Source organism: Chenopodium quinoa, unplaced genomic scaffold (assembly GCF_001683475.1).
Source record: "Chenopodium quinoa cultivar QQ74 unplaced genomic scaffold, ASM168347v1, whole genome shotgun sequence".
NCBI classification, from domain to species: Eukaryota; Viridiplantae; Streptophyta; class Magnoliopsida; order Caryophyllales; family Amaranthaceae; genus Chenopodium; species Chenopodium quinoa.
This window is the reverse complement of record NW_018745030.1, coordinates 177,967-193,255: the sequence shown is the minus strand read 5'-3', so window position 1 is coordinate 193,255 and position 15,289 is coordinate 177,967. Positions and strand designations below refer to the sequence as shown.

The following is a 15,289-nucleotide window of genomic DNA, read 5'->3' as shown; positions in this document are numbered from 1 at the left end:
TAGTCCTAGATTCAGCCGTCCCCGGTGACCGGCTGATCACTAACCTAGGTCGTGTCGTGTGCTTCCGTGGTGCCATTTCAGAAAATAAAAAGAAAATTAAGAGTAAGAGAGCTGAGTTACCTGAACAAGTGACGGTTGATGAAGTTCTGGAAATCCGGTGCAGTCGGCTTGTCAGAACAGGCGGTAGGCAGAAAAGGTCCAAAATGTCAGAGCAAGTTCAGGGGTCCGAATGTTCTCAAAAAGTTCTCAAAGTGTGAAAATGACTCAAGACAACTCTCCCTTATATAGGCGAAGTGAGAAGGCGAAGGGTCACTTTCAGAATTCAAAATTTGGGCGGGAAAATCTCTCGTCCTTTCGCCGACTGACACCTGTAGCAGGCCGTCGCCTGTTACAGTGCGACACCTGTCACAGGTAACACGTGACCAATCACGTGCCACCTGTGAGGGGCAAATGATTAGGGGATTTTGCTCCTACCAATCGGAATGCGCCACGTGGACCAATCAGGTCCTGCCAAGTGTCCCCCAGTTGGAACAGCCAGGGCTTCCCACGTGGCACGCGCTTATTCGTCCACCTTGGACCTGTTATGTCAAGACATGTGGCATACTCCATGCCTAATGGAGAAACCGGCCACCCAGGCCCAACTTCCGAGGGAAGCCCAATCGGCCCTAGGTTTACCTAAACCTAGGATGGGCACGTTTCCCAAGGTTATAAATACCTCCCTTAATCCTCATTAAGGGGATCACAAAAAGAGAACAGAAACATTACGGAAAAAACACATTAATTACACACGGTAATAACCGGCTGATCTCGCTAACAAAGCAGATTACCTACGTTAATCACTCTCACCTAGAGAGACCTAATCACTTTAATTTCCGCATTAATTACTCCTTAATCAAGTACTAACTTGACCGTTGGAGGCGGAGCTCCCAGGAGTCTCCGTTATTTTGCAGGTACAGGCGTCCGGTTCCAGTCTCGGAATTGTAACTCTCCCGCAGGACATCAGAAAACCCCGAAACACATGCGATCATATTTCAAGAATCAATGCAACCACTTTAATTTACAACACCCTAATTATTACAGAGTAATCCCTTATTCCTTTATAGCCTTTACAGAAAATAAAAAAAAGATTTAATGCCATTTCATTTTCTCATTTATCTTATGGATCTCCCAAACATCTTATCAAACCGGCATTTATACTCAAGTGACGTTATTATTAATTATGGCTATTAATTAATTAAGGCAACAGATGCAATCAAGCAAAAGCTAGTTAGTTGGATTACTAGGTAATGAATTAATAGGTTTCTCTCTCTAGTTGAGAGTGTTCTCTTTCTCTCTAGTTTGACTAGAGAAGTTGTCTCCTTCGCTTTATAGTATCCCCATACCTTCTTTCTAATCTTCTAGTAACAGTATGTACTCAAATTACACAAAATCTCATCTGAATAGGCTAGGAGTTGGGATTCCAAAAATGTCGTACGACTATCCAGAATATGTGGACAAGTATGCAATCTTAGTGGTTGCCAAAGTTTGGGATGCCAGGGAGTTTAGTGAAGTTCAACTCCAGAATTGGGTAGACAATCTATGGAAAATGAACAAAAACATAACAGTACAGAAAGTGAGTCACTCAAAAGATTTGTTTTTCTTGTTCAGTACTTCATGGGAGGATAGGGATAATTTAATATCCATGAGATCAGCTTCCTATAGGGTGCTTTTATCAGCTTCAAAAGTTGGCATATGGGAACAAGTGTGCTTAATCTGGACTGTTCGGAAGCTTCTACTTGGATTAGAGTTGAAGGACTTCCTCTGGAAGAATGCCAACCTCAAGTGGCTAGCAGAATTTTGGAAAGGATTGGGAGGGTCATTAGATTTGACCAACAATCCATGGAGGATAGACCTCATAGTATTCTAAGAGCTAAGGTTTCCTTTCCAGCTGAAAGACCCCTAGTGCATGGGTTCTTCTACGAGGTTACACCATAAAAATCCCTGTGGGTGCACCTAAGGTATGAAGGAGTGTTTATATACTGTCACGACTGTGGTAGAATTGGGCACAGGATGCCAATGTGCAAGATACCTCAAGTGTTAGCTCATAGAGAGGTCACTAATCGTATCAAGAGCTTGTGTAGCACTAACCATGACCTGCTTCTGGCAAGACCAGCCACTCCTTTATACACAAAGAAGATTACGGGATTGGCGGATAAAGATTGCTTCAGAACAACAAGGGTTAATCTGCGGGTACGTAGTTCCTCACCCCTCCCCTGCCTCGGAGTCATCACTGCATACCCCTGTCTCTCACAATTCCCCCCAACCAAGTGAGAATGGGAGTAATCAAGAGCGACATTGCCAGACCAGTAATAGGGGAACTAGCACCAGAAGTGACAGCCAGGACTCTAATTCTTCAAGATCCTCTAGCTCAAATAGTTCACATGATTCAGGCCCAAGTACTAGAGCCCCTAAAAGACGAGGGTTAATGGAGGGTGGACAGGGTACTCTAAACCTTGTATCTGTAGAAGGTAGCAACAAAAAACCAAAAGTTAGCCCAGGGCCTAGTAAGGCGATGGGGGTGATCCAGGAACACCGTGATGAGGACAGGGGAGATGGTAAAATCATAAACATGAACTCGATCCGTGGGAGAAGGGGTTTACAGGACCTTACCCCAGTTATTATTTCAAGCTTACAAATGGGTAAATACAGGGAGTCGATGCTCAGAAAGATCATGGAGCCACCTCTCCGTGTCCAGCAGAAGCCCAAGTTCGCGAGTACATGGTGTACAAGGACTAGCCCACCCACAACTACAGAGAGTCAGCGACAGAGAAGGAAGCTGGAGCTATGGGACTCAACAAGGGTAATTAGTCATGGGACTCCTCAAAATCAAGCTGCTACAAAGGGAAGTCTGGGAGAGATGGAGGTTCAGGCTACAGTACAAGGTGTTGGGCCTAACAAAGATTTCCAAAACGCTGTTACTAGGGAACAGAGTTCTCAAGAACAACAAGGTACCTCTGTTCTCCTCCCCCCCCCCCCCCCCAACTACCAATTTATTGTTTCCTGTATCCCAGTTAGGCTCCTTTGACCAGGCATGTTTGAATTTAGTTGACTTCAAGAAGAGTAGGGTGTTGAGCTTGCCACATAGGCAACCTCGAGACACAAACTATACCTGTGTGAATGTGTCTCACTTCAGGGAGTTTAATCCTTGTTGGAACCCTGCTCCCCCTCCTTTCTTCCCTCATTCCCCTCCTCCCTTTATTTTCGATAAAAATAACTCAACTACCTAGAGTTATTATTATAGGCCAGTGTTAAGTCTAACAGAGTTCTCCACTTATTCTCTGTTAAAAAATGAAATCCCCCCGTATAATTCGTTTGAAAGCCTTACTTCAAGATTTTATTCCTTTTTCCCATTTAAAGCACAATCACCAACTGTCTTCCTCCCCTTCCTCTTGCACACTACTATTATGGAAAAAGTGGATGAATATAAAGTTGCCTTGACTTCAACAGACAGAAACTTTACACTTTTATTAATGTATAGTATTTTATTCACTTACTTTTTTCTATTTTATCTTTCTAACTTCATTTTGTCTACGATTGAACTTTTCACTTTTATTAATATACTTTATTCACTTTCTCCTCTTATTTTTTAAATACCGTGAAAAACACACAAATAAGAAGTATATTATGGGACGGAGGGAGCACTAATAATACTAATTAGGGATGTACACAGTTTGGTCTGGACCATAACCAAACATGACCAAACTGCATTTTAGCGGTTTGATTTGGCATACGGTTTGGTTTCGATTTTTGGGAAATACGGTTTGCAGTTTGGTTTGGTTTTTCAAAAATTATAAATCAAACCAAACCGTAAACCAGTAAACCGCATTTTATTATTTATATAATTTTTAAATAAATTAAAATAGTTATTATATATTATAAAAAAATTAAAAACACAAAAAAAAAAAAACATGAAAAATCACTCTATACTCATTCTTATTTTCCACTGTTTTTTTTTTGTTATGTATTATTTTTATTATGTGTTATTGTGTTAGCACTTAACACTTGATTAGTTGGTTGTTTTTTTATTAAAACTTTGTAGTATAATTTAATCCCTTTGGGCTAATTATTTGAACTTTATTATAAATTTATTAATATTTGATAATTTTTAGGAAAAAATGTCGTCTCATTGTAAATCGCAAACCAAACCGCATTATTACGGTTTGGTTTCAATACTAATATGGTTTGATTTGAAAAATTGACAAAATCGTATTTTGCAATTTGATTTGGTTTAGACTTAAACCGCACCAAACCAGACCATGTTCACCCCTAATACTCAACAAACATCCGTGAAAAAAAAAAAAAAAAAAAACGAACATTTCCTACGATATCCCTGAATACCCGCTCTAACCTGCCGGAGTTCCACCGTTGCCGGTTCACTCTTCCCCAATAATTGCAGTCATCACTTGCATTTCTTACTTCTAACCTTAATAATTTCAACTTACAATCCTTTCTCTAGATTTAATTATCTAATTTTTCAATCAAAATCAAATTAATTTCAATATCAAATTATCTTTCCCCAATTTTAGGTTCAATTTCAAACTTTTCCCTCGATTTCGGAATCTGGGATGATTAATAATGTCTACTGTTAATGTAATCAAGTCATCCCTTGATTCCATACAACAGGTAAATCTTCTTCTTCCTGATTTTTTCCTCTTTTAAAAATTTGGGTTGTTTTTCCACTTAATTGTGCTTTTTGATTGAATTGATTGTATTGAATTTGCAATGCCCTAGAATTTATCGATCAAATGTTAGGTTGTTCTTAGTCATACAATGGTGTATAGAATGCCTTTGTTTGGGGTAACTTAAGTTTCTGGGCTTGAGTTGGTATTTGAACATAGGAAGATTTTATTTTTACTGCAAATTTGAACTTAGTTTCAGCTATTGATGATGAACTGAATTGTTTGTTTGGAGGTGATTGCACAAGTGTAATGCTTATTCTCAGTCGGATTGAACTCGAGTGTGCTCTTGCTTTGTGTGCCTTATGTTTGAAGTGCATTGATTCGAACAAATTATGAACTTTGGAATTGAATTGTTGATATTCACCATTGCTGATGGATTCTAGCTTCTGCCTTAAGAAATTACTTGAGCAGAAGTGGAGTGTCGATGCGAAGGAGATTATAGTTGTACTCTATGTTGCTAACTAAGTTGGAGATGATTGATGATGATTATTTATTTACATTTATTTTTCTTGGCCTGACTTTTATTACCCCTTAGTATATTGCCCTCAGTCTTAGCATGCTCTTAATGGGGTATGATTAAGAGTTATTTTAAAGAATGGAGTTGAAATGATTGAAGCATTGATAGCCAAGATGGTTTGCTTACATGACATACGGAGTAGGATTTTAATTCTTGTACTCGTCAATGAGGATTCTCATGGGTTATATCTGGATCAAATATTCTATTCTCTTACAAAATCTACCCTAAACACTTACTCATCGGCTCCTTCTTGCCATCTATATCACTATATCTTTGCTAGACTACCTCCTAGTGTCTAAAATACATTCCATGCACTCATTCTTGTTGTGACTTAGTTTGAACCCCAAGGTTCTAGATTTTGCCTTCATTGCTCTAATTTAGCATAAAGCCCAACTTTAATATCACCCACCAAGACAATTTCATCTGTAAACATCATACATTAAGGTATCATACCTTGGATAAATCTTGTTAATTCATCTAATACTACTTAAATGAGAAAAAGACTTAATGGAGACCCTTGGTAGTTTAATAGTGAAAACTGATAAGGAAATCCTTCGTTACTCCACAACAAGTCCTTACATTTGTTTTGATGTCTCGATTCATATCCTTAACTAGACCTATATACTTATGACTTATGAGGAATAGCCTTCTTAGTCATTGCCCACCATGGCCATCCAAGCACTTCTCTTGGACTCTTGGTGCCTTGTTATAAGCATTCTCCAAGTTAATGATAATCATGTGCAAACCCTTTCCATTGCCTATCATATTATTTGCCTTATCAGATGTATAGCTACCATGGTAGACTGCCCGGCATAAACCCAAATTTGTTATGTGAGATCCTCGTGCATTTCCTCAAAGTCTATCACTCTCTCCCATAGTTTCATGGTGTGACTCATTAGCTTTATCCCTCGGTAGTTTGAGCCATCTTGAGCATTACCTTTTTCTTATAAATAGGTTTTGATGTGCTTTTCTTCCAATCATGTTGCATAACACTGCTTAAAATTATTGGTACCACAATTTTGCTTAAAACTTTTGTTAAAAAACCAAATACTATAAAAGTAAAAAGTTTTGTTTTTCTCTGCTATGCCACTCAGTAGTATTCCTTGAATTTGTTAGGGTTTTGTCTTACAGGAATGTTCAAATTTTGAACAGATTGAGATGAATTGTTATTTTTTGCACAATCCAAACAGATTGAGGGCAATTATGGCCTGTTTTTCTCAGGGAGAAATGGAGTGTCAGTGTTTTTATTAATTTAATTATATGTTACTATTCCCGTCTGCTGCTAGCTAGCAAAGTAGTTCTCTGATGGTATTTGCTTGAAATATATGTAGATATCAGAACACCTTCATGAGGCTGTTGTTTACCTAGATGCGGGATGCACAGAGAGTTTCCAATTTATTGGTGCATTCTCTTTGTTATTGGAATATGGAGCACGTGCTGTTTGTTGCTTGGAGAACATGTCCCCGCTTGACATGGTAAGAATATATGATCTCCACTTTACTTGTTTTTGGGACCAGGAATTTTTTTTTTTTGCGAATGTTGATGGGATGATGAACTGCCTAATAATGGCATTCTGCTTCTTCAATTCTTCTGCCCTGCTGTTAGATGTGCAACATCCCTGGCCTGATGTGTGGAGGAAAGACATGGGGAAGAAATCAGTTTATAATTATTGAGGGATAATACCATGCTGTCATCATTCAATCTTGGAATTTGTGTTCTTGAGTAGTTTCTTTCCTATTTATGAAGATGATGAATAACTTATATAAATTACTAAGAGATAATATCTTGTTGACATTATTCAATCTTAAAATTTCGGTGCTTCAGTATGTGTTATTTTTGGTTTCTGCATGCGTATTGGTCCTAATTTCTTTCCTACCTATGGAAGATGATGGGAATGTCTCTTATTGCTTTCATAATGAACTTATATTAATATTATGATGTTTACCATGTAGCTCCAACTTAACCAAATTCAAGAAAGAACCTGTTGACTTTATTTTTGGTGCATTAGGTTGCTGATTGGAATGGAACAATAGACTCTGCTACGAAAGTGGTTGTTATTACATCATGCCTTTTGAGTGATGTGCACCGTTATGTCTTACGTTGTCTGGGAGCACACCCAAGTATTCAGCATTGTTGCATATTCACTTCCATCTCAGAGGTTTGTTTGCTGTGCTTTGGATACTTTGTTCCCTCTCTCTCTTAGTCTCTTTCCATTGCTTCCTTCCCTTCCTTTCTCCATTGGAACTTTTTTTTTTGGTCACTGTTTTATGGCTTCATTAATCTTTGAAATTGGTGGGCTTTTTGGATGGCTTCATGGATCTTTGTTTTAGTAATTTATAACAACTTTCATCCATAATTAAATTGGGATTTGTGTGTAAGTGAAATTTGTTGCTTTTACATTGATTTGTTACAGGAAATTTGTAGTTCCACATTTATTTTTTGGGAGTATTTCACTCATTTTATTTGTCCACAGATATATTAAGTTAGTTTCAATTTTCTAAGAAAAAAGGAAAAAAATTAGTGTTCAATCAGCTAATTAACTTCTAAAATGCCATTCTGGAGTAAATGCTTGTTTGTTGTTTCTAAAACTGAAAGTGAGAGAGCTTCACCTTTGATTTATAATACTATTCTTTCTTTTCTACATTGTGTGATTAAATAAGTTTATTTTTCCCATTCCCAGATAGCTCACTCAGCATATCCAGATTCACCCCTTGGCCCAGATGCATTTAGAGAATATGAATCTTTGTTAATACAAGATTATGAAGAGCTTTTGAATAAACACAAGACAAAGTCAGAACGGTTGGATGAAAAAAACTTATTGGAAAACTTGGCTTCGGAGGAAGGTTGGGCCCAACTTGATGATAAAGACATTTCTCATGTTGTCACTAGCCCTAGTGTGTCAAGCGTCAATGAAGATAATCTTAAGCAGAGAGAACAAGTGTTGGCCGTGTCTGTGCAGCACTTCCCTATGATATATTGCCCCTTGTCACCAAATTTCTTTGTCTTACCTTCTGGAGGTTCTGTTGCTCAAGCTAGCTTGTCAGCTGCGCATGAGCATTCACTCAGCCCTGGGTTGCCCCCACTAAGTACCGGTCTTGCTTCTGATGGTGAGGATGTTCCTGGGGCTACTCTTACAGCCCATTTTCTCTACTATCTGGCTTCTAAGGTAAGACACTTTTTTTTTTTAACTTAGCTGCCAGTTGAGCTGTCATTGACATACTTTAATTTGTTAAATTGGTTTAGCTTTTGTTATTTGCCATGCAAGTATATATAAACATCTATGAGTTGATATATGTGACACAATAGATAATATTAACAGTCATAATAAAGCTATTAGTGTCCTGCTGCATTTATGCTATGTCTCAATATTTCTGCCCTGAGTTTCTAGTGGAGTTATCCTTCTTCCCCCACCCTCAACCCTCTACTCTAGTTCCTCAAGCCATACATATTTTATTACATAAACACACATACACAAAACAGTAAATTTGTTAAATATTTGTTTTATTTCCTATAGTAGGTGTGACATGCTTCTTCTGTTTTGATCTGATGGTTATATGATAAATGGAAAAGTAACAGAGTTAAGTGAAAAATGTGGAATATTGTAAGAAAATAATGATAAAATAGTGTATATTAGTGGAATGTTGTATGATAAAAAAATAATAAATTAATGTAAGTGGCAATAGCTTTGAAAGAAGTATTAAATAAGGTGGGCCATGTTTTAAAATAGAAATTATTTCGAAACAGAGGGAGTGCATGTTTAGAATGCAGATTTACCAATAAAAAGGGAATTAAGCAAGAAATATTCAGGAACTATATATTTATATGTTTAACTGCTGGTTGTTGCTGATGTTGGTAACAAAGTTATATCCTACATAAGCTTAATATATTTTACACTGCTTTGTCTTCTTTCTATGATCTAATTCTCTACGAGGAGAACGTACACTTAAATTTTTTAGGAACTAAATTAATATTCAAACTTCTCCATATGTTATTACAAAGTGCCTTTGCACTTTTAAGGTTAATTGGGACGTTCATGCAGTGACTAGAGGTCTAGAGGTAAATCAAGCACTTTTCAATGTTTCCTTCATTTCTCTAAAATGCAAAACTTGCTATTTAAACAAACATGCAATATTTTTGGCAATAGGAGAGAGAAAGCGAGTGGGTTACTAAAAGTATATTCTAAAGAAGATAGAAAGGATGATAGACTAGTAGAGCGAAAGAGTGGCAAAGTATGACTAAAGTAAATGGGCTATTGTAAAAGTAACCAAAAAGAGAAGTGTTATAATTCTCTTTGAACATCCTAGTTTATCAATTTTAGAGAAACGGAGGAAGTACACTACACCTTTGCGATTAGGCAGAAGTCTAACACAATTCATTTGGCACTCGTAATAATGCTGTATGGGACCTAATGTAGCCACCCCTTTCCTTGTGTCATTTTCTTCTCTTTCTTCATCCTCACACGTTTGCTCTCATATAAATTAACTTTCTGCAACATTAATATATTCCTTCCTACATTTCTACATCAATCTCTTCCTTCCTACATGTCTGTCTTCTCCGCCCCTCTTTTGTGTACGTGTGTGAGTTGGTGGGCATGGGGGGAGAGTCCAGCATAGTTGTTAATTATTTCAAATATACGAATTAGTGATAGAAGAGAAGGGAATATTTTTTTGATACTAGGCTGGCTGGTAGCTGTTGAAATCAAAACCACAGAAGTACATCAAGCATGTTTGTGAAACTTAATTGAGGAAATTTGTGTGGATCTTTGAAGTGCTTTCCTCATGAGTATCAGACAATAAGCAAGTTACCAACAATTTCAGAGTTCTCTGTGCTTCTGTGGTATTGGAGGGCCTAGTCTATATTACCTGCATGGAACTTAAAATTGAATTGACTTTACCAACAGTGATTTCTTTTTCTATGTTGGATTGTTTGGTGGTATAGGTGGTTGTAATCTTGGTTTAGGACATCATTAAAATTATTATTCTCTACTTAATGTTCTTTTCCTCTCTTGATTTGTAGATGGATCTAAAATTGGAAATATTTTCTTTCGGGGATCAATCGAAAATTGTTGGAAGATTATTGACAGATATGTCGAGCCTTTATGATGTAGGTCGACGTAAAAGATCGGCAGGCTTGTTGCTGATTGATCGCACCCTTGATCTCCTGACCCCATGTAGCCACACTGATTCATTTTTTGATAGAGTTTATTCTGCTTTACCACGTAGAGAAAAATCACCTTCTATGCATGCAAGAAACTCACAAGCCCAGGCAAATCCAAATACTCGCGTACATCGTGCACCTCTTGATGTTCGCATACCTCTTGACAATGTTTTCAAAAAAGACTACGGAACTGATAATTTTCAGCTACTGCAAAATTTTGAAGCTTTCCTTCAGGGCTGGAATTCCAGCAGCACTGATTCAAAGATCCGGGACCTGATTGACCTAAGCAACAAAATTCAAGATGAGAAATCCTCTGGCTTCATAGAGCATTTATTTGATGGATCCTTTATGGCTGCAGAAAGTTTCCATGGAACACCCTATTTGGAAGCTGTATTAGGGAGACGAATGAAGGATGGGTCTGTACTTGTTAAGAAGTGGCTCCAAGAAACTTTGCGGAAGGAGAATATATCTGTGAATGTGAAAACTCGACCTGGTTCTGCCACAAAGTCAGAGTTGGAACCCATGATAAAAGCGCTGGCTACAACTGACTCATCCTTTCTTAAAAATAAAGGGGTTATCCAGTTGGCTGCTGCTACAGTGGTTGCTCTGGAAGACTTACATTCTGACAAATGGAATGCCTTCATCAGTGCAGAGAAAATGTTGCACGTTTCTGCTGGAGACACAAGTCAAAGCCTTGCTTCTCAAATAGGGGACTTGATCAATAAAAGCTTTTTAACTAGATCTCAAGGTGGAAAATCAAAGTCCTCACAAGGATTGATTTCTTTCAAGGATGCATTGCTCCTTACTATAACTGGCTATATTTTGGCTGGTGAAAATTTCCCCTCATCAGGATCTACTAGCCCTTTTTCATGGCAGGAAGAGCATTTAATGAAGGAAGCCATTGTTGATGCAATAATTGAGAACCCAGAATTGTCGGAACTCAAATTTATACAGGGTCTTGCTGAAGATCTTGAAGCTTATCGGAGTAAAATCAGTTCAAAGGAATTGAAGGCTACGGAGGAATTGTCCCTTGATGATTTTGATGGTGATGGATGGGGTGAATGGGGTGATGAAGATGCTGATAGTGCTAGTAATAAAGAACAAGGATATGATGACATGCAGCTCAAACTGGAGTTGCGCGATAGAGTTGATAGCCTTTTCAGGTTCTTTTACAAATTATCTGGTTTAAAGAGTAGGAATGCACCACTAAGAAAAGGTTCTTTTACCTCAGAAGTTGGTTTTGGAGGTGATTCCTTTGAAAATAAAGGTCTTCTATATAAGCTATTATTGAGAGCGCTGGGAAAATATGATGTACCTGGATTAGAGCATCATTCTTCAGCTGTAGGAAGACTTTTTGGAAGATTTGGCCTTGGCCAGGTGAGGAAGAAACAGTTTCTTTAAGAATACAAACTTGAATTCTGAATGTTACTCGCTCATTTTATACTGTCATCTGTGCAGGCAAAACCTAGTCTTGCAGACCAAAACATTATCCTTGTTTTTGTTATAGGTGGTACCAACGGCCAAGAGGTCAGTGATTTGAAAATATTTCATTCATGTTGCCTGCAGTCAACCTCTGCAAGTATATTTTCATGCTATCAATGTGCTTGTGAATTACGTAAGGCTGCTTTGGTGCTTTTTAAGCTCCACAGTTATTCCAATTAATTTTGTTTCAAGATTTTACCAAATTAAGAATACATGCAAACCTTGAGAGCCATGTAGGAACCACTTTGAAATCTTTTCACTTTTGTTTCGAGTGTTTGGCTTGAGAAGTGTCCTATTTTGAAGTGAAATTATTTGACAATCTTGTGTTGACGGATTATTTTAGTTGGTTGAGTAATTCCAGGAGACCTGATCATCTTCCTTTACATATCACCAGGTACATGAAGCTTTTGAGGCACTGTCTGAAACCGATATGCCAAATATCGAGCTTATAGTTGGTGGCACAACACTTCTTACCCCTGATGACATGTTTGAATTACTGCTAGGAAATTCTAGTTACTTCTAATTCAAAGCTCTGTAGATATTGTTCTGATTCCCCCCAAATCTCAGCGCTGGTTACCTACACATCTGTTGTATATTTTTACATGCATCTTTTTTTTTTTTTTTTTTGTAATAATTATTTAATATAGATATTTTTTTTGGCAGGGCTTGTAATATTAAAGGTAAGTGATCATTGTATTTTAGGCAATTTTAGTCTTTCTTTAAGTTAGTTGAGAAGCTGCCTTAATCTTTGTTTGCAGCTGCCAATCTTGGTTGCATCTGTCATCCGGAGTTGTCTTTTTCTGACGGAAAGAAATTTAAGCGAAAATTTAACAATATTTTCACACATTTCAGTCTTATATTAGTCCATACTCCTTTGTGTACTAAAGTATTTCATATCTATCTCTAGGTGCTTCTGGGGGGAGGGAGCCCTAGTATCCTTGTATCTCAAAATAGCAAATATGTAAATAGAAGGAACTTTATGAATATTTTATACTTTTTTAATGTACTATTTTTCTAGGTTGGCTCCTCTTCTCAACAAACACTATGCTCCATTTTCACTCCCCTTCATTTTCATATCGTTTTTCCTCCTTCCTAATAATGTTGCTTCATTTCGTAAACCACCAACGTAAACTGTCTGAATTCCGGTGGCGAATGAAAACCCTAAGAAAAATAGAGAAATTAAGAGCATGGTTAACCCAACCACCATTGATGCTCTTTGTTCTTCCATTGATGCTGTTCTGATTTTTGTTCCTCCATTGATGCTATTCTGATTTTGCTTGAATACAATGATATTCTAAACAATTTTACAATTTTAACGCCATCTTACTAGCTAAAAGACACATATACCCCTTTGAGATACATGATATGTATTTCATATTGAGATACTTGTATTTTCTCCTTCTAGGGTATATGTATACACTATACAGTTTTGGTTGTCTTCAATTGTTGTGCCTAAGTGTTGAATCTTAGACTAAAAGGTATGTGGCTTAATTTTGAACTTGAATAACTTCTAATTAAAATTATAGCAAATTTGACTTTTACTACCACTAAAAAGCACCACTATGATTTTTATTACCCATCTAAAATTTAACTTTATTTTATTTTATTATCACTAAAAACACAAAAAAAAAAAAAAAAAAAAAAAAAAATATTTTTTGCTGCGCCTTAATATTTTCCGGTAAAAAACCGTTAGTGGTTAGACATTCAATTAAGTTTTCTTGATTTGCGTGCCAAAAATGTTCCATGCGTTAAGTTTTTAGGGAGTCATTTTAGTCCAACGATCCAAATTGAGCTTGGAAATTAGCAAAAAAAAACAAAACAAAAGTGTTTCGTTTTCCATGTTCTAGAATGTTTTGATTTGTGTGTAACTATTCTTTTTGTCGCATAAATTACTTGGGTAAGATTTTGGGGGTCATTTTATATGAAAATTTCATCATACACTCGGGTGTACCATGAGCATAGTACACCCAGTCAAAATACAAGAGTTATAAAAACGCAAAAAGAACATTGTGTACAAAACAACTGTAATTTTTTCTTGTGGAGGCGGTGCATCCGGTTTCTTTTTAAAAAAAAGGCGGAATGGATATTTAATTGTCCAGTAAAGAATATATAGTTTTTTTTAAAGAACATACAACTATTTTATAATAACCATCCAATTTTATATTTTTTTGTAAATTTAAAGAATATTTGTAATATTAAAAAAGAACATGATAATATTAAGGAACATTCACTAGTAGAATAAATGAAAAAGGAATCAGTTCAAACCCCATATATGCCACCGGTTTGAACCGGTGAATATGTGGGGGGTGCCAATTCCTCCCACATTTGCCACCGGTTCAACACCGTTGGGATAAATGGGTTTTGGCACCGGTTAACCGGTGCCAAATATAAATTCCCGCGCAATTTTTTTGGTGATAGTCACTTTTTGGCACCGGTTAATCGATGCCATTTTACTATATTATTTTTTTCCCCTGTTTTCTAGCAATAATATAAAAAAAAATTCCTGTAATTCCAGCAGTAATATTAACAAAAATAATTAATATTATTACTATTATAATTACCAATAATAATAATATTATTTAAAATTATAATAAGATATAAATAATATTAAAAACAATAATTCATATATAGATATAAATATTCCCAAATGCAATACAATAAATAAAAAGTGTTATATATATATATATAAGGGAGGGATCCGGTGAGAATTCATACTTATATGAGAACTGATTTTAAATTTAGAACATGTGAGTAAAAGTTTAGAACATACGAGCAAAAATTTAGAACATGTGTCTGAAATTAAAATTGAGTAATAATTTAGAACATCTATGTGAGTAATATGTTTAGAACATTTGATTTAAAAATTAGAACAAGTGATTAAAAATTTATAAAATCTACTTTATGAAATTTTAAACATATGAGTAAAATTTAGATCATCTAATTTAAGATTATGAACATGTGAATAAAAATTTAGAACAAACCTAATATAGAATATAAAAAGTGTGAGTAAAAAATTTAGAACATTACGAGTAAAAAAATAGAAAATACGCTTTAAAATTTGGAACATATAATTAAAAATCTTAGAACATACATTTTAAAATTTAGAACATATAACTTAAAATTTTGGAACAAGTTATTTAAAATTTATGATATTAAACTTAACTAATTTATGGTTTAGAACATGTGAGTACTAAATTAGAACATTTGATTTAATTTAGAACACCTAGGAAAAGTTTAGAACATCAGATTTAAAATTTAGAACATACGAGTACAAATTTAGAACATAAATAGTGTTCTCACATAAGAAAAATTCTCACGAGAGCTTATATATATATATATATATATATATATATATATATATATATATATATATATATATATATATATATATATATAAACGATACTAAGTAATTAA

General features: G+C 35.9%; 1 protein-coding gene across 1 annotated transcript; it reads left to right on the top strand.

Moving 5' to 3' along the window:
• The first annotated feature begins 4,047 nt into the window (after positions 1 to 4,047).
• On the top strand, positions 4,048 to 12,718 carry LOC110709106 (sec1 family domain-containing protein MIP3-like). Its single transcript, XM_021887319.1, has 7 exons — positions 4,048 to 4,662; positions 6,567 to 6,710; positions 7,244 to 7,393; positions 7,916 to 8,401; positions 10,252 to 11,769; positions 11,851 to 11,919; positions 12,269 to 12,718. The coding sequence occupies exons 1-7, from the start codon at positions 4,615 to 4,617 to the stop codon at positions 12,395 to 12,397; spliced, it is 2,544 nt and encodes an 847-aa protein (XP_021743011.1). The 5' UTR covers positions 4,048 to 4,614; the 3' UTR covers positions 12,398 to 12,718.
• Positions 12,719 to 15,289: the final 2,571 nt, after the last annotated feature.

Excerpts from the sequence above, each read along its gene's own strand:
- LOC110709106 (XM_021887319.1), top strand. The coding sequence starts at position 4,615 with ATGTCTACTGTTAATGTAATCAAGTCATCCCTTGATTCCATACAACAG. Across the intron at positions 6,711-7,243 it reads ACATGTCCCCGCTTGACATG|GTTGCTGATTGGAATGGAAC; the intron begins GTAAGAATATAT and ends TTGGTGCATTAG. Across the intron at positions 11,770-11,850 it reads GAAGATTTGGCCTTGGCCAG|GCAAAACCTAGTCTTGCAGA; the intron begins GTGAGGAAGAAA and ends TCATCTGTGCAG.